General features: G+C 40.2%; 1 protein-coding gene across 1 annotated transcript; it reads right to left on the minus strand.

Moving 5' to 3' along the window:
• Positions 1-2: 2 nt before the first annotated feature.
• LOC129143584 (small ribosomal subunit protein eS17-like) lies at positions 3-22,692 on the minus strand. Its single transcript, XM_054681374.1, has 3 exons — positions 22,327-22,692; positions 401-723; positions 3-99 (listed from the first exon to the last, which is right to left on the minus strand). Exons 1-3 carry the CDS (start codon positions 22,690-22,692, stop codon positions 3-5), a joined length of 786 nt encoding a protein of 261 aa, XP_054537349.1.
• Between the last annotated feature and the right edge of the window lie 705 nt (positions 22,693-23,397).

Here is a 23,397-nt window from a genome sequence, read left to right on the forward strand (position 1 = left end):
CTTCAAAGAGCTCCCCGAGGCATCTTGAAATTTATCTCAACTGTAGGTCGAGTGACCTGCAGGTTGGACAGACTGACAAAGTCCAAAAGCTCCAGCATTCACTTTGGGAGGCCGAGGCGGGCGGATCACGAGGTCAGGAGATCGAGACCATCCTGGCTAACACGGTGAAACCCCGTCTCTACTAAAAATACAAAAAATTAGCCGGGCGTGGTAGCGGGCGCCTGTAGTCCCAGCTACTCGGGAGGCTGAGGCAGGAGAATGGCGTGAACCCGGGAGGCGGAGCTTGCAGTGAGCCGAGATCGCGCCACTGCACTCCAGCCTGGGCGACAGAGCGAGACTCCGTCTCAAAAAAAAAAAAAAAAAAAAAAAAAAAAAAAAAAAAAAAAAAAGCTCCAGCATTTCCTTAGTGTCAGGATCTACTTCAACGGTCTCCTGATCCAAGACTGAGATCTCGGGAACATAATTGTCTCTCTTTTCTCTCTCCTCCTCCTGCAGCTTGATGGAGATACCTCTCACTGGGCCCTTCCGAATCCGCTTCATCAGATGCATGACATAGCCTACTATCTTGTTGCGGAGCTTCTTGCTGAGGATAATGGCGATCTCGCACACACATTTGTTCGTGTGGAAGTCGTTGCCTAGGCGCGTGTAGTACTTTTCTATGATGACCTGGGTAGCCTTCTTCGTGATTTTGGTACAAATGTGGCCATGTGAGTGAAGGGCTCCCTGTTAACTCTCCCCAGGTCTTTTTTCTTTAAACCTGTTGGAGCAGGGCTGGTCCACTCGGGAGAGCAAGCCTGCATTGTGTCTGAGCAGGTCTGCTCCTGCGTTCATGTGGTTGCATGTTTTGTATCCTCCTAGGGCTAGTGTGTAGAGTGGCCTAACTGCTGCACTTGAAGGCTGTAAGGAGAATAGGAACTCAGCGAAATTGCCTTAACTTCACCCCACACCAAAGAATTAACATTTCCTCTTATACAATTTTTTTAATTGTGTTGACGACAAGTTGTGTTTAACCACGTCAGCAAAAAGTATGCCATTTTAAAAAATACTCAAAAAATACATTGCAGATACACTATTCAAACATCTGAATTTGAATGTTATTTGATTATTAAATTGTGAGAAAAAGCCCTAAAGTTTGAAATCAAATTCCCCTTCCTTCTGTAAGCTAAATTTGAACTTTTTCTGACTTTGCTTTCTAATTTTGTTGGATTGGGCTCAGTCTCGTGGTGCCAGATTTTCTTCACCAGCTGTGATGTTTGGGGCCATCTTTGGAGCACTAGAATGTCTATAGACTCTTCAGCAACGACAAAGTTGAATGAACCCAACTACAGATTACTCATGCTGAGCCAACAAACAGGAAGCATGAGCAAATCCCATGCTCCTAGAGCAGCTGTCCTAAACCAGATTTTCTGTCCCTAGTTTTGTAAATAGTACCATTTGGGGAAAGGCAGGAACATGAAGAAATGCAAAGTTATAGATACAATATTTTTTGTTTCAGGCTAACCAATATAGACATCAACTGGGCATTTGGTCCAGAGGTTATTATGAGAGAATTTAAATCCACAAGAGAGAAATTGCCCATTTATTGTAACATTGAGCTCCCTGCACCAATGGGGAAATCACTTGTATACACTGTCTTGCCAATAGACAGTGGCACTTAAAATACTTTCCTCTAAAATTTTGAAATGTGCCAGCTTGATACTTCTCCAGTTTTATGCAAGGCTTTGTCAGTCCTCTCTGTGTTCATCTAGTGTGTTTAAAGCCTTTTCATTATTTATTGGTGAAATGATATGACACCTGGACCTTTAACATATACCTTCATAAAATCTTATGAGATAAAGTTAAAACGGAAGTAATGACGACTTTATGGTTGCTGGGGCTACATGATAGGAACGTATGGTATTTTTCTCTCTACTTTTGTGAGTGGTTGAAATTTTTCATAATACAATTTTTTTATGTATTCTTATTTCCCTCTTGATTGTCACATTTGGGGGATCCAGTTCCTCCCTGGGCTTGAATGCTGCCTAGTAATGTATCTTCCATTCCCTCTTTAAGCACATTCATGATATGTGTTCTGCGAAATCCCACCCTCTTTACCTTCTCTATTGCTCCATATTGAGTAGAATTCCAAGAGGGTTTTAGCCTTGCACTGCAGCAGCTTTGGTCCTAGAGTTCTTTTCATCTGGGAACTCTGTTTTATGGATAAAGTTCTCTCCCATTACCCTAGTGGCCTCATTTGGAGGATTACCCTCAGCAAAGCCCTAACTAAAGCCACTGCGGATATTTCTAAGTAGGAATCATTATGCTCTTTTTCTGTTTATCTTTTTTATTTCATTGTTTTCTCTACCCATATATTTTTCTATATTATCATTTACACAATTCAAACTTTTTTTATTTCAATAGTTTATGAGATACAGGTGATTTTGGTTACATGGATAAGTTCTTTAGTCCATTATATCATCTTTACGCCTTTACGTCCTCATAGCTTAGCTCCCACTTACAAGTGAGAATATATAATATTTGGTTTTCCATTCCTGAGTCACTTCACTTAAAATAATGGCCTCCAGCTCCATCTGAGTTGCTGCAAAAGACATTATTTCATTTTGCTTTATGGCTGAGAAGTATTCCATGGTGTATATATATTACATTTTCTTTATCCATTTGTTGGTTGATGGGCACTCAGTTTGGTTCCACATCTTTGCAATTGAGAATTGTGCTGCTATAAACATGCATGTGCATGTATCTTTTTTGTACGATGACTTCTTTTCCATTGGGTAGACACCCAGTAGTGGGATTGCTGGATCGAATGGTAGAGCTTCTTTTAATTCTTTAAGGAATCTTCACACTGTTTTCAATAGTGGTTGTACTAATTTACACTAATACAATGTAAATTATACCAGCAGTATAAAAGTGTTCCCTTTTCACCACAACCATACCAACATCTATTGTTTTTTGACTTTTTAATAATGGCCATTCTTGCAGGAATCAGGTGGTATCTCATTGTGATTTTAATTTACATTTCCCTGAGGGTTAGTACTGTTGAGCATTTTTGTATATATTTGTTAGCTGTTTGTATGTCTTCTTTTGAGAAATGTCTATTTATATCCTTTGCTCACTTCTTGATGGGATTATTTGTTTTATTCCTTGCTAATTTGTTTGAGTTCTTTGTAGATTCTGGATACTAGTCCTTTTTTTGGATGCCTAGTTTGCAAATACTTTCTCTCACACTGTGGGCTGTCTGTTTGCTCTGTCGGTTATTTCTTTTGCTGTGTAGAAGCTTGTTAGTTTAATTAGGTCACATTTATTTATTTTTGTTTTTGTTGCATTTGCTTTTGGGGTTTTAGTCATAAATTGTTTGTCCAAGCCAATGTCCAGAAAAGTTTTTCCAGTGTTTCCAGAATTTGTATGATTTCAGGTCTTAGATTTGTCTTTGATCTAGCTTGAGTTGATTTTTGCATAAAATGAAAGATGGGGATCCAGTTTCATCCTTCCATATGTGGCTTGCCAGTTTTCCCAGCACCATTCATTGAATAGGATGTCCTTTTCCGAATTTATGTTTGTGTATGCTTTGTCAAAGATCAGTTGGCTGTACATTTTTGGCTTTATTTCTGGGTTCTGTATTCTGTTCTATTGGTCTATGTGACTATTTTTATACTAGTACCATGGTGTTTTAGTAACTATAGCCTTGTAGTATAGCTTGAAGACGGGTAATGTGATGCTTCCAGATTTGTTCTTTTTGCCTTGTATAGCTTTGGCTATGTGGCTCTTTTTTGGTTCCATGTGAATTTTAGGATTATTTTTTCTAGGTCTGTGAAGAATTATGACAAAAACAAAAATAAATAAGTGTGACAGTATTTTGATGGGAATTGCATTGAATCTGTAGATTGCCTTAGGAAATACGATCATTTTCACCATATTGATTCTTCCCATCTATGCGTAGGGGATGTGTTTCCATTTGTTTGTGTCATCTATGATTTCTTTCAGCAGTGTTTTGTGGTTTTCCTTGTAGAGATCTTTCACCTACTCGATTAAGTATATTCCTAAATATTTTATTTTTTTGCAGCCATTGTAAAAGGGATTGAGTTCTTGATTTGATTCTCAGCTTGGTCATTGTTGGTGTATGGCAGTGCTACTGATTTGTGTGCACTGATTTTGTATCCTGAAACTTTATTGAATTCGTTTATCAGATCTAGGAGCCTTTTGGGTGAGTCTTTAGGGTTTTCTAGGTATATGGTCATATCATCAGTGAACAGTGACAGTTTGACTTCCTCTTTTCCAATTTGGATGCCCTTTATTTTCTCTTGTCTGATTGTTCTGGCTAGGACTTTCAGTACTGTGTTGAATAGAAGTGGTAAAAGTGGAAATCCTTGTCTTATTCCAGTTCTCAGGGGGAATGCTTTCAGCATTCCCCTTTCAGTATGATATTGGCTGTGGATTTGTCATATATGGCTTTTATTATTACTTTGAGGTAAGTCTCTTCTATGCCTATTTTGCTTAGGGTTTTTATCATAAAGCAATGCTGAATTTTATCAAGTGCTTTTTCTGTGTCTATTGAGATAATCATATGGTTTTTGTTTTCAATTCTCTTTATGTGATGTATGACATTTATTGATTTGTGTATGTTAAACCATCCCTGCATTCCTGGGATGAAACCCACTTGATCATGGTGTATTATCATTTTGATGTGCTGTTGGATGTGGTTAACTAGTATTCTGTTGAGGATTTTTGCATCTATGTTCATCAGTGATATTGGTCTATAGTTTTGTTTTTTTTTTTTTTTTGAGACAGAGTCTTGCTCTATCACCCAGGCTGGATTGCAGTGGTGTGACCTTGGCTCACTGCAATCTCTGCCTCTTGGGTTCAAGTGATTCTCCTGGCTCAGCCTTCCAATTAGCTGGGTGACAGGCACCCACCACCACACCCAGCTAATTTTTATATTTTTAGTAGAGACAGGGTTTCACCATGTTGTCCAGGCTGGTCTTGAACTTCTGACCTCAGGTGATCCACCTGCCCCAGCCTTCAAAAGTGCTGAGATTATAGGCATGAGCCACCGTATCTGGCTGGTCTGCAGTTTTCTTTTTTTTTTTTTTTTTTTGTTATGTCATTTATTGGTTTTGGTATTAGGGTGATATTGGCTTCATAGAATAATTTAGAGAGAATATACTCTTTCTCTATTTTCTGGAATAGTTTCAGTAGGACTGATACCAATTCTTCATTGAATGTCTGGTAGAAATCAGCTGTGAATCCATCTGGTCCTGAACATTTTTGTTGACAATTTTTTAAATTACTGATTTAGTCTTGCTGCTTGTTATTGGTCTGTTCAGGGTTTCTATTTCTTTCTGAAAATCTAGGAGAGTTGTATATTTCCAGGAATTTATCCATTTCATTTAGATTTTCTAGTTTCTGTGCATAAAGGTGTTTATAGTAGCCTTGAATTATTATATTGTTTGTATTTCTGTGGTATTGGTTGTAACATCTTCAGTTTCATTTCTAATTGAGCTTGTTTGGACCTTCCATTATGCTTTCTTTCATGTGCTTTTCCCCAAAACTTTTCCTTTTCCTGACTTTTGAATTTCCAAGCCTTGAAAACCTTTTTCTCACATCATCAGCAGTAGAACTATTCTCTCAGCTACATGTTTTCCTGTGGCAATGGAATATGCCCTAATGTTCCATTTCCTTCTGCTCTTCCACAGATTCTGCAGGATCAGCAGAGCCTTGCTTTCTTCCTCCCCCTCCTGTGTAGCAATGATTGCTGGACCAGAATTCCTCTCCTCTTTTTTCTTTAGAACCAGACAGTTTTCCTGGAGTCTCCCATATGAAATCATTGAGTTCTGAGTCAGTCAATTGCATTAATTGTTCAAATACATCCAGTCACCATACCAACCCAAGTTGGAAAATTCTATCTATAAGCTACCCTCCATCAGCCCAACAGCTAACCCTGGCCTGGAATTGATCTCCTTTGCACCCACTGTGCTACCCTTTACTGTGCTTCATCTTCCCTAAACCTTTGCACAGAGTCCTAACTCTATGTGTTTCCTGGAAATCTTTCCCCAAACCATGGCCATAGAAGTTTTGCCACGTGAAATGACTGTGTCACCTTCAAACTCATCTAAGGATGTTTAATATATTCTCTGCTAATCTTCTCAGCCCTTCTATAACAAATGTCCAATGTTTCTGAAATCACCCCACGCAGCTTTTCCAAGAAGTTTTCCAACTGTTCTCTTATTCTTGCAACTCTAAGAGGACACCTCTCAGAATGCTAGAAAACAAATGACAAAGCTTCCTCAACAAATAAATTAGAAAAAGAAAAAGGGGAGCTGGAGGCAGTTAATAAATAAAAAGAAGTTTAAGGGACATATCAACCAAATACAATGTGGGAGCTTTCTTTCTGATCTTGATTCAAACAAACCATATATTTATACGGTATTAATAAACAATGCTGAAATTACAGTTGGGTGGTGAGCACACTAAAAGCTCAGACTCTATCAGTGCATAATAGACGAATATAAGAAATCTGCACTTGTACCCCCAAATCTACAAAAATTAAAAAGAGAATATGTTATTTTTAAAATGGTGAAATTAGAAAACTAGCTAGATATATAATATGAAGAGATATTATTAATATTTTAGATGTAAAATTATATTGTGGTTAAACTTTTAAAAATTCTTATTTCTTTGAGATAATATAGATAAAATTATATAATGCCTAGGATTAATTGTAAAATACTCCAGCAGGTGCTGGGATTTGGAGGAGGAGTGGGGAGGTACACAGGAAATGAGAATAACCATATGTTGATAACTGCTGGAGTGGAGAGATGGGCACTTGGAGAGTCATTATTTTCTCTCTTCTTTTGTGCATGTTTGGAAATTTCCATAATAAAAAAGTTTTTGAAAAATAAGAAGAATAAAAGAAAAGACAAACACCCCCTCTCAATAGTTTCCTCTCTCTCTGGGCTCTCACTGGAGGAATTAACCTAGTGAGCTCTCATGACCTTGCCTTCTTTATTTGATTTTCATAAGCCCCCCTGCCCTAACACTCCTTAAAAAGATAACAGCTAAAATATTTCTCATTTTTTAGTCGCATCTTTTTTTTTAATTTAATCTGTCTCTAGAGGAGAAAGCTGTTTATCCACCCCATCTTATTTCTTAATGTGTATGCTTTTATTTTGCTTTCATTTTTTCTCATTGCTGTTCTGATTGCAAGACCAAATCTTTTTGTCAGAATTTTCTTTCCCTGATATGTCACTATGCAAACCAAATTCTTAATGACAGGGAGTTTCCAATGGAAAATCTTAAATGGTCCCTCTAAACCTTTGTTCCATAATAAGAGTGGGTTGGTTTGCTTCTGCTTAAAAATTGTGTCATATGCCCTATAGGAGAAAATCCATATTGTTGTTTATCTATTCCCTTACCCTTCTGTGGCTGAAGCTTCAGTAGGGGTCTCTAAAATTCGCACCCATGAGCAGACTTTACAACATACACAGTTTAGAACCAATTTAAGACTTGGTGATAGAAGTAGGGTATTTCCAGGACCCTATGTAGGAGCCTCCCAAGCCCAAGATACTATTTAGATCTTGACGTCATTTACAGAATGATAAAGAAGTCTGAATTTTGGATTAACTAATCTGGAGATGCTGCTTCAGCCTGACCCTGACAACCTGAAGGTCAGCATGAACACAGAGTATTCCGTGCCCCATGGGAAACTCAATTCCCTTTGCGGGTCTGGCTGAGAAGCACTGTATGGGGAAAAAGACACTATGGAAGTAATAATTGTTCTTTTCACAAAACCCTAAAAAAGCTTTATGTAGTGAAGTCCATCTGTTTTGAGGTGGCACTTAACTGGAGTCTTTCTGCGCTCTGATGTACCAGCTGTGTCTATGTTACAAGCCACCGTGAGCCGCCCCATCCCAAGCTGGCCTATATCAAGATCCTCATTCTCCCTGGGTTGTCCTTTGCTGCCCAAGTGTCCATCTTATGATTTCCCAGCCTGCATTTTAGAGATCTAGCAGCTCTAAAATTTTCTCCCACTTCTTTCCAAGATGTTGACTGATGAAGTAAACGCCCGAAGGACAGATAGCCAACTGTATCAATGGCTTAGTGGTGCTTCTGCTAAAGAATGGAGAATGCCACTTAGACACAAAGTTTTTTAGATCCAGAATCTGCACATTCACACTGGGTGTATATCCAAGCCTGCATATAAGACTCTGAGTCCACTCACCCAGCTGGTTACACAGACTTACTGTACTCTGTCTTCAGCAGGGATTTCTGACTATGGAAGAACATTGTCCAGGTGGATTTACTTCATGATGACAAAAGTGGAGACAAGCCTGTTCGCACCTAAAAGCTCAGGGAGTCAAAGAAAAAGAAAAAGATGGCACCTTCCACTGTTATGAGCATAGTCCTCTAGTGTACACCATGGCCCAAAAGTAGCACACTCTGTTCAGAGGGGATGGGAGAGAGGCACAAGCTTCCTCGCCAGGACTATTCCAAGAGGACAGAAGTGTTGGTCAATGTGTCCTTCTCTCTGGGCCAAGCTGGGATCACGTGAAGAAGAGAAAACATTTTTCTCCACAACTCTTAAGCTGGAGGTTTCAAAATTGGAGATACTACATTGAAAAGTTTAGAACTTCAACCAGGTCATCTTATTATAGAAAGTTATAAATTTCAGAAGTTTTTCCTTCAAAACACCATATAACTCTTTGATTTTACTATGGATATAGTAGATCACTTCGTATATTAATGCTTCTAATAATTTTTTCTGAACTCTAAAAACTTTATCCTTGAAATACAGTTTTATATTTAAACACATCTGCAATAATAGTATTTACACATAGCAGAAAACACTATTGTTTTTCAAACATTGTTCTTCTCAAAGTGAGGTCTCTGAATCGGCAACATCAGCCTCACCTGGAAGCCTGTTAAAATGCAGATTCTTTCACCCTAGACCCACTGTATCAGAAGCTCTAGTGGTGTAGAGACTAGAAATCTGTGTTTAACAAGTCCTCTGGATGATCCTGATGCTCATTAAAGTTTGAGGACTGCTTGCCTAAGAGATGACTAGATAGATGTCTCAATCGATACAGCAATAAATGACTCATGTCATAAAGTAAATGGAGCCAATACACAAACAAAAAAGTACTAAAGGCTGATTTAAAAATAAATAGTGTTAGAAGATAAACTTCAGTACATTAAACTTAAATAATTTATTTGAGCTGATGGGAAATCATCAATTGGGCAGCACCAAACAGAGCGGTTTAGGCTCCACCAAAGTGGCTTAAGGTGAAAGCTTTTTTCTTTTTTCTTTTTTTTTTTGAGATGGAGTCTCACTCTGTCACCCAGGTTGGAGAGCAGTGGTGCGATCTTGGCTCACTGCAACTTCTGCCTCCTGGGTTCAAGTGATTCTCCTGTCTCAGCCTCCAGAGTAGCTGGGATTACAGGCACATGCCATCATGCCTGGCTAATTTTTTGTATTTTTAGTAGAGATGGTGTTTCACCATGTTAGCCAGGTTGGTGTCGATCTTCTGACCTCATGATCCGCCCATCTCAGCCTCCCAAAGTGCTGGGATTACAGGCGTGAGCCACCACGCCCGGCTAAGGTGAAAGCTTTTATAAGGTGTTCCCATAAGGAAGACAATGAAAATGTTTGGTTAATGTGCAAAGTCCCTAGTTAGAGGTTAGTTGGCAGTTTCTGATTGGTTAAGCTTAAGTTTCATTTTATTGTTTACATTGAGTTCCTTTCAGGTTGTTTATGTAGGAACCCAAGGCACTGAAGTTGTCTCAGCCTAATGGATTCCCAATTTTTTTTTAACAATAGTAAAATAACTGGTACATAATGTCACATGCAAATAACTACTATACATACCAAAATCTCAAGATGACAATTAATTAACTCTGTGATCAATTAATCAGATTCCAGGGTATTCTTCTTTAAGAAAGAGTTGTGTGTAGCCAGTGCCATATTTTTTCTGTTTTCTTTCTTTTCCTTTCCTTTTTTTTTTTTTTTTCCATGCAGAAAGACAGTAAACATCCTGCTCACTCTTACAGGCATTGCATCACTTCTATTCCCAAGGGTTCAGCATCAACCTGTCTCTGCAGTATCCAACAAGACTGGCCTCTTCTCTCCTCCTTCATAGTTTATCCGATTTCTCCCTCCCCTTCATATCCTCCTCAAAGGGCATCACTGTTTTGAAATAATATTGATTGTGGTTCTGCCCACAGTGCCACTAAAAGCTTTGATGCAAAGACACAAAGATGATTATTATCCAGACATTTAGAATAACAAATAGCATTTTTAATCCTCTATCTTTTCTTTTCTCCTCTCTCTTTTATTCTCAGAAGCTCCTCTAAGATACATTTCTTTCTTCCTTCCTGTTTCCAGTTCTAGCACAGCAATCTGATCCCAGGTCCCTACTGAAGTCTTTCGAATCCTGTGCTTGTCCCATTCTCATCTTTCTTCCCTGTATTTTATCTTATTTTCTTCCTGATTTTATTTTCTGCTTCCCTTCCCCTAGATTTTTTTTCTCACTCCTCTGTACACTCCATCAGATCCTTTTCATTTCCCTGATGCTTTCTCTTCTTCACCCTTCTTTCAACTTATTTCCTCTTTCAACTCAGTTTCAGTCAACAGAGGCTGAGTGGATCTGCAGTTGAGCCACCTGGAAGGCAGATGGACACACTAAGGAGGCCTTGGGACATGGAGGACACTTGGCACCCTAAGGGTAAAGGACCCAAACTTTCGCTGGCTACTCCTGGCAATACAATATTTAGAAGCCAGGATTGGTCTGACATTTATGTTCTGTGCATGTTTCTTCAGGAGTTTGCCCAGTTTGACTCTGCTAGTTTCAAGTTCTCGGTTTCTCTGGCCTCATTTTCCTCCTGCCTCATCCCCACAGCCCTCATGGAATATCTGCTATATGGAACAGGCAAGATTGTAAACCCCGTTGCAATTGTAACCTTCACTCCCTTGTTCTTACCAGTATAACAATAGAGCAGAAGAGATAATAAATAAAATAGGTGTATACAACAACCTTTAAATCCCCAGGTGACAGAGGTTTAAACATCTCACAAAATTCTCATTCTCCCAAGGTGTGCACTGTTCCCATATACTTATCGGCTCCAGCTAGAAATCCAGAGGGCAGGTCAGAATTCTACTTTTCCAGTTTTCTGGAAAGCACATTTCTGGGCAGCTGTCTGCTCCTTGTGACAAATAAGAATTTCTCAAAAATTTCCTCCCCCTTTACGGTGGATTTCTGTTCAGGAACACCCTTGTTTTTTGCTAAGCACCACCCTCTTTAGCTCTCAAATTCAATTGTGCCCCCTTTAATGTCCAGTGACCATTGTTGCCCTTAATATCAGACCAGACCCAAGCATGCTTTTGGTTATTTCTTAAGGATCTTCCCGTAGTATTTTACAAAATCTACTTGAAATAGGCCCGCCAGGCACTTGCTAACAAGTCAAGAGAAAAGAGATAAGCAATAATCATTTAAATCCCAGCAGAAGCTGGTGGAGCAGTACTATCCTGAAAGTCGAATCCCCTTTACTGCCACTCCAATCAGGTTAGATGTTCAGACAGCTTTTATAGTATTTACCTCATGTGCCATCTCTTAGTTGTGTCCAATGTTTTATGGCTTTTTCAGACCATAATAATGACTAACATTGTTGGTGTTGCACTCCATTCAATTTGCCCAACCACCCAATTTAGTGGGCATTATTATCGTGCCCATTTACTACATAAGGAAACTAGACGTAGAGAGAGGAGGTAATTGGTTAAGGAACCATGGGTAGGAAGTAGTAGAGCTGGCATAGGAAATCTTTATATTGGCCTTTTCTGGATTTGAAAATAAAAATAGTAATAATATAGTCTAATTAAGAGATTTTTGTATTTCTGTTTCAGCTGCTTTTTCTTTTTTCTCTCATTGATTTCATATCATGTAAATCTTATTCAGAATTTAGATAAAAGGCTTGGAAATGTATAAATTTTTAAAAATTAACATCATTAATTAAAGGCCAAATTTCTGTTTCATCAAGTACAACATGATCAAAATTGAGAGAACATTTTCCTGGGTTGAAGGTGAAGGAAGATTCTGAGCACCACATTTCTAAATAAAGTTTTGGTTATAAATAAATCTTTGCTTCCTTTTTAAAGAGTGATCATGAACCTACTTCCTGTTTAGGTAGGTAGATATTTCCCTCTTTCTCACTCTCTCCTTTTTTTTTTTTGAGATGCAGTCTCGCTCTGTCTCCCAGTCTGGAGTGCAGTGACGCGATCTCGGCTCACTGCAATCTCCACCTCCCAAGTTCAAGTGATTCTTCTTCCTCAGCCTCCCAAGTAGCTGGGATTACAGACATGCCCAAGCACGCCCGGCTAATTTTGTATTTTTAGTAGAGATGGGGTTTCACCATGTTGGCCAGGCTGGTCTTGAACTCCCGACCTTGTGATCCTCCTGCCTCGGCCTCCCAAAGTGCTGGGATTACAGGCATGAGCTATCGTGCCTGGCCTGGTATTTCTCTTTACTTTTGCTTCTGTTTCAGACCTACTCTTTTACTGCTTATTACCAGATACATCAGTAAAATAAGAGTTAATCTGACATGATTTATTTTATGCCAGGATTGGGTGAGATTCTTGGTGTACAAATAGACAAGTTCACTAATGATAGAATATATTCTTTCCTTGTCCACTTCTAATGTTGGGCATAAAGGCATTTTGTTTACATAAGGAATCCTATATGGTTAGCTTGACTTTATTTTGAATATACATGTAAGGTAAAATTTTAAAAAATTCTTAGAGCTTCTGTGGGCTGTGTCATGCCCTGCGTATCAAATTTACATGAGAAAGCCAATTACACACTGGACTGTTCAATTCTTTGATTTTTAGTTCTGAGTCTGCCACAGGCATATGGTGTCTCAAAGAGAGTTTTTGAAAAACCTTGTTTTCACTTCTTCCCTTGTAAAATGAGATTTTACATTCTTCTAGGGAAATTCTGAGGATTAAGTAACAAATGATGGCAAGGCACTTTGAAAGTACTAAATGGGGTTATTAATAATTTAAGAAAGAAGCAAGCCTTCATCTGAGTTGTTGAAAGGAATATGTGGCATATTTATTTCAACCGTTTATCATTTCATTGAAACTTCCTCTACCTTAAGCTTGAACGACTAAGAAAAACATCTGATTCCTTTTAAAACAGAACTTTAAAACGAGTTCTCTTTTTATAGTATTCAAAGTACTTTCATGCCAGTTATCTTGTTGGGTTCTTACAAAAATTCTGGGAGATATAAATAACATATTTTGTGGGAATGAGGCTGCAAGAAATGGAATACCTTACAAACACTTGCTTAAACAAACAGGGGTTTATTATTCTCACTTAAGGAAGAGTCCGGGGCAGAGTCTCAGGGGTGTCATCAAAGATACAGTCTCCTTCTATCTCTTCCCTCTCCTTTTTTTTTTTTTTTTTTTTTTTTTGAGATGGAGTCTCGCTCTGTCGCCCAGGCTGGAGTGCAGTGGTGCGATCTCGGCTTACTGCAAGCTCCGCCTCCTGGGTTCACGCCATTCTCCTGCCTCAGCCTCCCAAGTAGCTGGGACTACAGGCGCCCGCCACCATGCCCAGCTAATTTTTTATATTTTTAATAGAGACGGGGTTTCACCGTGTTAGACAGGATGGTCTCAATCTCCCGACCTCGTGATCCGCCCACCTGGGCCTCCCAAAGTGCTGGGATTACAGGCGTGAGGCACCGCGCCCGGCTTCCCTTCCCTCTGCTTTCTTTAGTGAATGGGCTTGTTATCTCATGTTATCAAAATGGCTTCTAGAGCTCCAGATATCATATTTATTTTCAAGGCAGGAGGAATGGAAGGAGAGAAACTCCACTAACCACATCTATTCCTTTATAAGGAAAACAAAACTTTTTCCAGAAGTTACCTCAAGCAGAGTTCCTCTAAAACTGGATCATATGACCAAGGCAAAAGAAGTGAGGGCAGTGAGTGTATGGCCTTCTAGGCTCTGTGAAGGAAGGTGGCAAGAAAAAACATGGTTGTTGAACAGCTTTGGAGAAGCCCAGTGCTAGTGCTGATGACGGATGAGAGGCACTAAAAAGTCAGTTTTTCAAGGCGCACAGCAGAGGACATTAAACCAGATCTGAATCTCTTTGATCAAGCAGAAATATCAAACAGTAACTCATAAAATCTACTGATATTTTTAAGGAGTGACCATACTGAGGGCTAGTCTGGGTGCTCTTACCAGATGAGTCCATTGCACCCCCATAACAATGCTACAGCAAAAGAGTGGCTTTCCCCCTTGCAGACATGATAAGCCCTGTTTGCTGTTGTTTTTAAGGAAACATTCTTTATCAGCATTCTAACACCTCAGCCTGCTCCTTCCATTCTTACTCTACTGCACTATATAAAGAGAAGCTCTGGAAGTTCACACTGAATAAATTGGAAAAACGAGTCATTTGACAAAGGACTGCCATGAGGAAGACAACTTTTGTGACTCCCTGTTTGAATCAGACAGAATTTGGGTACAAAAAAAAATTAAAAAGAGCTGAAAGGATGGAATTCAGGGAATTGGGTGCTTATGCAATTGCTGGAGGGGCTGGATGCGTGAAGTCCAGAAATGATTCCCAGTCACCATCAGAGAACAGGTCTGCCAAGGAAGCTGCTACCTTTGACACATTCAGACATGTAGGATTTCAGGAGATACATTTTTGGTTGGTTAACATCAAAACGACTATTAATGCTTGTGATCCAGGGATCAGGGAGCTGCAGCCACTGCCTTCACACCCCATCACAGCTGCCTCTTCAACACACACAAAATTAGTGAACTGGGCTTCTGCTCTAGAAAAACCCAAAGTCCTGACAATCATGTTTGCCAGTAGGAAGAGTCAAAACAACAGGAAACTGGCCCCACCACACATCTACCTTAAATACTCTGTATAAATGCATCTGATTGGAAAACCAACTGTGTATTCAGAACACTAGCTTCGTGGGAGTTTGGGAAAGCTAGGTTTTCTTTAGTTCACCAGCCTTTGCAGGATTCTAGGCACACTTGCAGGAGGTTGGAAATGATGCTGAGTGCATCTACAATTTACATAACATTTCTGTCTCTTTCAAATATGGACAGAAACAGGAACCAAAGTGTTAGCAATAGAAAGGAGTTTTCCATTAGCATATAGCTTTTGGCGGACTTGCTTGCAATGTCTGAATTTACCTTGGCTATAAATTCTAGGGGCAAAAGCTAAATTTAGAATAAATCTCACAGGATATCAGATCTGGTGTTTGGTATACAAAAATAACAGTCGTTGTTCTCTGAAGACTTCTTGTGTGCCAGACACTAATATTAGTGTTTCGAATGTAATTTATTAAAACTCACAATAACCCTATATGACAGGAACTGTTATTAGAGCCAATGTTCAGATGAGGAAATTGAGGCACAGAACTATAATTTGCTCAACATCATAAAGATACCAGTGGTGGAGCCACATTTAACAGTCTGGCTCCAACGTCCAGGCTCCTAACACTTATAGTATATTGCTGCTCCACAAAATCAGTTCAAACATAAAGCCACTGGACGAATTTGCCCTTCACAATTTTTCTTTCAATTTACTATTAATGTCCTTGGTAGTGTCAGAATTAATGGACCTTGATGACTTTTATAGGAATAATCTGATATGATACTGTTATAAAAATTTTGTTCAACTAATTCTATTTGACACTAATTTCTAAATATTCAGATTAAAAAATAAAATTAAAGCTGCATTTTGCTTGACAATCTCCTTGAGATTTAAATTTACACCAAAAGCAATTTACTATTTTGGTAAAAGTTCCTTCAAAGTTAAAAGTGGAGACTACTCGTTTTATAATTTCCCCTTCCCACAAAATAGCACCAATTCTCAGGGGGAGCTCCCGGGGGCCAAGGGAGAAGGATTGGAAAGAAACTGATGGAGGGAGAGCAAGTCCTGCAAATGGCAAACTGAAGATTCTAGCTGGGCCCAGCTGCATCCCTGCCTCTACTTTATTTCAGCAAGGCACCCCTGGGATCTTCTCAAAACATCCAAAATTTTTTCTTTGGTCTAGTTATTTATCACTGTATAAGAACGAACCGTCATAAAACATAGTGGCTTAAAACAACATATCATTTATTTTGTTTATAAATCTGCAGTTTGGGCAGAGCTCGGAAAGGACGGATCATTTCTGCTCTGGTCAGCACCAGCTGAGTGGCCTGAAAGTTATGTGTGTGAAGGCTGGTTCATTCCCAAGTCTGGTGGTTGATGCTAGCTGTCGGCTGGGGCCTAAGCTGGGGTGGTGCAGGAGCACCTACCCCAAATCTTTCAGTGAGGCTGCATGGCTTCCTCACAACATGGTAGCTGAGTTCCAAGGACAAGAAGTTTGAGGGCAGGTGAGAGGAAGACAGTTGGGGCAGCTATGTTACTTGTAATGACTTTACCCTTGAAATTCAAATAGTCACTTCCACACGGTCCCAAGCCTAGCCAGATTCAAGGGGAGTGTCAGTGTCACCTTGTAAGAAGAGCATGTGGGATGTGATATATTGATATAGTTATCTTTGGAAAATTTGATCTGCCATACTCTGTTTAAGGAGATACAAATTGTGTTTCCTAAAAATGAAAATGTCTGCTCCTTACAAACAAGAGTGTTTTTAAGTTTTTAAATGGATAATACATTTGTAGTTCAAAATTCAAACATATACATAAGTGTGTGCATATGTGTGTGTGTGTGTGTGTAGATAGATAGAAATATAATGGAAAGTTTCACTCCCTCCTTACCCCCAGTTCTTCAGTTCCCCTCTGTGAGAGAGGCATATACTATCAGTTTCTTGCGTGTCCTTCCAGAGGTAGTTTTTGCTTCAATAAGCAAATACTGTGCATATACATAGACCTCTCCTCTACCCATTCTATGTAAATGGTATCCTTCCCTTTGGTATTTTATTTTTCACTTACAATTAGAAATCATCATATCTATCTATCATCTATCCATCTCTTCAGTCTTTTTAAGGCTGCTACATATTCCAATGTGGGGATGTACCATAATTTAGTAACTTATCAATAAACATTTAAGGCTGTTTCCAATAAAGTGCTATTACAAACAATACTGCAGTAAATAATGTACCACATCTGCCACTTGGCATGTGTGTGAATATATTTATAGGATAAATTTCCTGGAAGCGTAACTTATAGGTCAACAACTATATGCATGGGCAATTTTGTTCAATTTTTCCAAATCTCAGCATTAATTTTGATAGTGTCTGTTTTGCAACATGTTCCCTAGCACAATGGGTTATCAGACTTTTTGATCTTTGTCAGTGTGCTGGGTGAAAAAAAATGGTTTACCGAGGTAATGTGCATTTCTCTTATGAATGGTGCTGAGCATCTGTGTTGATACCTTTATATTTCATTTTTTTTGAACTGTCTGCTCATATTCTTTGCCCTTTAAAGAGTTATTTGACTAGCAAGGACTTCATTTTTTATCGTTATTAACAATATCATTATTATTTTGCTTTTTTGCAATGAACAGGTTCTGGCCCACTATCAGACATTTGCAACCACTGCTCTATGCATCTCTCAGTGCAGAAGTCAGAAGGAAGGACAGAGAAAGGACCTACGATGGGAATGACTTTACAACAATGGACATCAGAGTAGAAGAAATATCTTTGAGAGAGTTTTTTTAAAAAACGTATTTCATGATTCAATTGCTAAAATGCTTAAAATGCCTCTGAGTGAGCCATTCACTCAGAGCGGCATAGTGAAAGTGGTTCTTTATTTTTAGTAACTTCAATAAAGGAGATATCAAATACATGCCATATATCCAAAGGAGAAAGAAGACCATTAAATGCTAACTTAGATGAACTTTTGTAGGGACCAAATAATTTAATTTTAATTAAATTATTAAATTTAAATGGGGCTTAGCAGGTGTTCTCCCTGTGTGCAGAGATGAGAGATTGTAATAAATAAAGACACAAGACAAAGAGATAAAGAGAAAACAGCTGGGCCTGGGGGACCACTACCACCAAGACATGGAGACTGGTAGTGGCCCCGAATGTCTGGGTGCGCTGATATTTATTGTATACAAGACAAGGGGGGCAGGGTAAGGAGGGTGAATCTTCTAAGTGATTGATAAGGTGAAGTAAGTTACGTGATCATAGGATGGGGGGCCCTTCCCTTTTAGGTAGCCGAAGCACAGAGAGAAGGCAGCATACATCAGCATTTTATGTGCTTATAAGAAAGATTAAAGACTTTAAGACTTTCACTTTTTTTTTTACCATTACCTACTATGAACTTCAAAGAGGAACCAGGAGTACAGGAGGAACATGAAAGTGGACAAGGAGCATGACCATTGAAGCACAGCACCACAGGGAGGGGTGTAGGCCTCCAGATGACTGTGGGCAGGCCTGGGTAATATCCAGTCTTCCACAGGAAGTTGGTGGAGTAGAGTGTTTCCTGACTCCTCCAAGGAAAGGAGACTCCCTTTTGTGGTCTGCTAAGTAATGGGTGTCTTCCCAGACACTGGCATTACCGCTTGACCAAGGAGCCCTCGGAGCCCTCAAGCGGCTCTTATGTGGACATGACCGAGGGCTCACCTCTTGCCTTCTAGGTCAGTTCTGACAGCCCCACATTGGGCGCCATATGTAGGGACCAGCTCTACGGGGCTTAGCAGGTATTCTCCCCATGTGTGGAGACAAGAGATTGTAATAAATAAAGACACAAGACAAAGAGATAAGGAGAAAACAATCGGTAGTGGCCCTGAACAGCTGGGCGCACTGATATTTATTGCATACAAGACAAGGGGGGCAGGGTAAGGAGGGTGAATCTTCTAAATGATTGACAAGGTGAAGTAAGTCATGTGATCATAGGATGGGGGCCCTTCCCTTTTAGATAGCTGAAACAGAGAGAGAAGGCAGCATATGTCAGTGTTTTCTTTTATATACTTATAAGAAAGGTTAAAGACTTTAAGGCTTTCACTATTTTTTTTTAACCATTATCTACTACGAACTTCAAAGAGGAACCAGGAGTACAGGAGAAACATGGAAGCGGACAAGGAACATGACCACTGAAGCACAGCACCACAGGGAGGGGTTTAGGCCTCCGGATGATTGCAGGCAGGCCTGGATAATATCCAGTCTTCCATAAGAAGCTGGTGGAGTAGCATGTTCCCTGACTCCTCCAAGGAAAGGAGACTCCCTTTCACGGTCTGCTAAGTAATGGGTGTCTTCCCAGACACTGGCATTACCGCTTGACCAATGAGCCCTCAAGCTGCCCTTGTGTGGGTGTGACAGAGGGCTCACCTCTTGCCTTCTAGGTCACTTCTCACAATGTCCCTTCAGTACCTGACCTTACACCTGCTGGTTATTCCTAGGTTATATTAGTAGTGCAACAAAGAGTAATATTAAAAGTTAATGATTCATAGTGTTTATAATAATGACTGATAATTGTCCGTGATCATCTCTATATCTAATTCGCATTATGATTATTTTTATTTTAACAATTTTCTTTATTATATTGAAACAGTTTGTGCCTTCAGTCTTTTGCCTCAGCACCTAGGTAATCTTTCACCCACAAACTTCCAAACTCTAGAACTTTGTATCTAGGAAAAATGAGATTTCTTGAGGGGTTGTTCTTCCCCTTAGTTGAGGCTTTCCAGGTAAGGCAGAAATGGATTGTGGATTGTCTGTTGATACAGAGGCATGGATTTTCTGTTGACTCAACTTTTAGGCAAAATTGTTTTGATTAAAATTATAAGGGTAACAATACCTGACTGAAAAATGATTCTTCTGGTTATTTTTTTCTGTTGTAAACACCATCTGTGGGTTTTTGTTTGTTTGCTTGTTCATTTTTATTCACCTTAGAATGTTCCCAAGCTAAAAATATGTTACTTAACTATAGAATAGGGCCAGGCACAGTGGCTCATGCCTGTAATTGTAATCCCAACACTTTGGGAGGCTGAGGGGGCAGATCACTTGAGTCCAGGAGTTCAGGACCAGCCTGGCCAACATGATGAAACCCGGTCTCTACTAAAAATATAAAGAAATTAGGTAGGCTGAGCACAGTGAATCATGCCTGTAATCCCAGCATTTTGGGAGACCGAGGTGGGTGGATCACCTGAGGTCAGGAGTTCGAGACCAGCCTGGCAAACATATAGTGAAACCCCATCTCTACTAAAAATACAAAAAATTAGCCAGGCATGGTGGCGGGCGCCTGTAGTCCCAGCTATTCAGGAGGCTGAGGCAGGAGAATCGCTTGAACCCGGGAGGCAGAGGTTGCAGTGAGCCTAGATCATAGAACAAGATTCCGTCTCAACAACAACAATAAAAATTACCTGGGCATGGTGGCATAAGCCTGTAGTTCCAGCTACTCGGGAGGTTGAGGCACAAGAATCATTTGAACCCAGGAGGCGGAGGCTGCAGTGAGCCGAGATTGAGCCACTGCACTCCAGCCTGGGTGACAGAGCAGGATTCTGTCTCAAAATAATAATAATTATTATTATAGAATGAGATTCTCTGGGTTTCTAATCATCTGCAAAATATCTAGTTTGGCATGGGGGTCTCATCCAGCTGCAGTTTGGGGGATGCCTTGTGGCAATGAACCTGAACATGGGAGGAAAAGGGGAAGGTTATTGTCAACTAAGACCAAAGAGCTGGTAAGGTTCATGTTACCAGGCTGTGATGCAACTGCTTTGGATGTGGCCAACTTTGGATTTTCCTGATACTGGGGACAGTGGGACAGACTAGGAAGTGGACTCCATGGCAAACACAAAGAGAAAAAAAAGAGCATTTTCCCCATTATCTCAAGCCTTTCCTGTTGACCTTATAAATAGCCCAAGTAACTAACTGAACTCCCTCCCCCTTCCTTGCTCTGCCATGTTCTGAGGAAGTGCTTACAAGGCAGAGATACCCAAATAAACCTCAAACTGGGTTGTCTATATTTGCCTGTGTTTGTGTTTTATAATCTTGCTGCTCCAATTGCCTAGGGGTGGTGGAGGGTAGGAGAAACCCAACCTTCTTGTATATGTCTTAGTCTGCAAATAGAAATAACAGCATAGAGTTTTTACAGAGTTCATAATGTGAGTCTGAACCCTTTGATATAAAAAGAAAGTGTTGATTATTTCTCTGTACATGAGGAAAACATTATCTGGATCTAGATACACAGACAAAATGAAAGATAGCAAGTAAGACTCATTATTATCTCTATATAGCCTCCTGACTCCCACAGATAAACTAAACTGCAAGTATTTTTCTGCATGCCATATAACACAACATTCCTTTGGGGTAATGAGAACATTCCTATTAGAAATAAGAGGTTCATTTCTGGGGAAAATGCTGATGCTGTCACTGGCCCTCTATGGGCTCCCTTTCTGGGTTCTTCCTCCCACACTCACTTGTAACACACAAGCTAACTGTAGCTACAATGTCAGCTTTTGATACTTAAGCCTTTACTTCCACCAGTGTGGAGTTTATATAAGGACACTTTGAAACTCAAGACCCTTCCAAATGCCAACTTTGAACATGAAAACTTAGGCACCCATAGTTCTGGAGTGTGTATTGGCAGGGCCTGGGAGAGGAAAGCCCTGAGACAGGAAGGGGTGCTACCAGATGGGGACGGCTCCCTGCCAGCACCAATCAGTCAGGGTTAAAGAGTGTAAGGATCAGGAAAACGTGATGAAATACCACCAGTGTTCTTTCTGTGTAATTCAGGTGGCTTTTCTTCCTCTTCAGCTGCACACCGTAAAGACCAATCCAGGAAAGCAAAACATTGGTAACATCTGAAGTTAAGAAGACTTGTTTGGACTTTTCCCCAAGTTCCTAGCAAGACATTTTTTCTCCTCATAACTAACTTCTGTTGTCAAAGATTTTCTTGATTATCCCAAAGCTGTGTTTTTACACCTTAAGGTCCAAAGCTTGAAGATCAAACGGAGAGGACAGAGCTCTTTCAGGGGATAGAGGAATAGAACTGAAGGAGCCTCCTGAAAGTCTTAGGGAGAGCAATATAACAAAATACCATAAACTGGGTGGCTTCAACAACAGAAATGTATTTCTCACTGTTCTAGAGGCTGGGACATCCAAGATCAAGGTGACAAGAGATTTGGTGTCTGGTGAGGGCGTGCTTCCTGGTGCACAAATAGTCATCTTTGCTATGTGTCCTCATGTGGCCTTTCCATGGTGTGTGCTCATGGAAAGCGGTCTCCTCCTCCTTTTCCTCCCCCTCCTCCCCCTCCCCACACCTTCTCCTTTTCCTCCCCCTCCTCCTCCTCCATCTTGAGGGCCTCAGCCTTATGACCTAATATAAACCTAATTACCTCCCAAAGACCCCACCTCCAAGTATTCTCACACTGGGGCTAGAACTGTAACATATGAATTTGGTAGGAATGTGAACATTCAGCTCATGGTAAGAAGGCTCTGGAAAGTTTGGGTCATTGTGACAAGTTCCCTTGTTTCCCTGTAAGAAGCCTGGGAAAACTGCAAGCCTCTCATTCCTGCTATCAACCCAGCCTGGGAAAGGCAAAATAGTCATGGGTGGGGAGCCTAGGTACAGGTAGGTGAGAACACACTCACAGGGTCTGATCACTCCAGTAGCCTGTGGAGAAGCTGTCAAGAGTTCCTGGACCTTGAGGAAGAGATCCAGAGGAGACTGGGGCTCAAATGAGAAGGCTTGGGGGTCTTGACAACTGGGGGCAGTAGCAAGATCCATGGACATTCTGGCCTTGAAACTTACAGGCTGTGGACAAGATACTTGGACTTTCTAAGTCTCCATTTTCTTATCTATACTTACCTCACAGAGCTGGCATGAGAATTACATGAGCTAGGACACCTCAGGGTGTTAGAACGATGCTCTTGCACATAGCATGTGCTCAATGAAAGCTAGTTGTTATAAACATCAATTGCAAATACTGCCCCAAACACCAAGTGAGATGAGGCTCACTCCCATGGTTCACAGAGCAGGACCCAAGTGACCAAGGGGCCAAGAGACACTGTGGCTGATGTGGCAAGTGGCAAAATGAAGTGACATAGGTAACCAGGGCCAGCAAAAACCAAATGGCACTTCTCTGGAGCCAACTTGTAAATGATGTTCACCTGATTTATGTCAAGCAGAGAAAGAAGAGATGGAAAAACCAAAAGTAACACAAAGGAATTACCCCAACATACTATTTTAAGCTACACCAGATAGAGACACCTTTAGTTGACAAATCAAGCATTTTCTGTCAACTGGTATGAGAAAAGGTAGTGTGAAATGGGACCCATCATGGTAAATAAAGAAAGTTCCTTTTTACACACATCTGAGCCATAGAAATGAACTTAAATCTTGCTAAATGGATATCTGGCCTTGCTTTGTAAGGCAATGAATTGAATTTTACGCATGTTTGATTCCTGTTCATCCATCTGTTGGTCCACATCTGTCAGT

Source organism: Pan troglodytes, chromosome 2, assembly GCF_028858775.2.
Source record: "Pan troglodytes isolate AG18354 chromosome 2, NHGRI_mPanTro3-v2.0_pri, whole genome shotgun sequence".
Lineage (NCBI taxonomy): Eukaryota > Metazoa > Chordata > Mammalia > Primates > Hominidae > Pan > Pan troglodytes.

What these genes read in the sequence shown, in the direction of transcription:
- LOC129143584 (XM_054681374.1), bottom strand. Translation starts at nt 22,692, where the DNA reads ATGTCCATGGATCTTGCTACTGCCCCCAGTTGTCAAGACCCCCAAGCC. An exon ending in GTTACAGTTCTAGCCCCAGT is followed by an intron (nt 724 to 22,326) that starts GTGAGAATACTT and finishes GAGAGTTAACAG; the next exon opens with GGAGCCCTTCACTCACATGG. An exon ending in GTAGATCCTGACACTAAGGA is followed by an intron (nt 100 to 400) that starts AATGCTGGAGCT and finishes CCTCCCAAAGTG; the next exon opens with AATGCTGGAGCTTTTGGACT.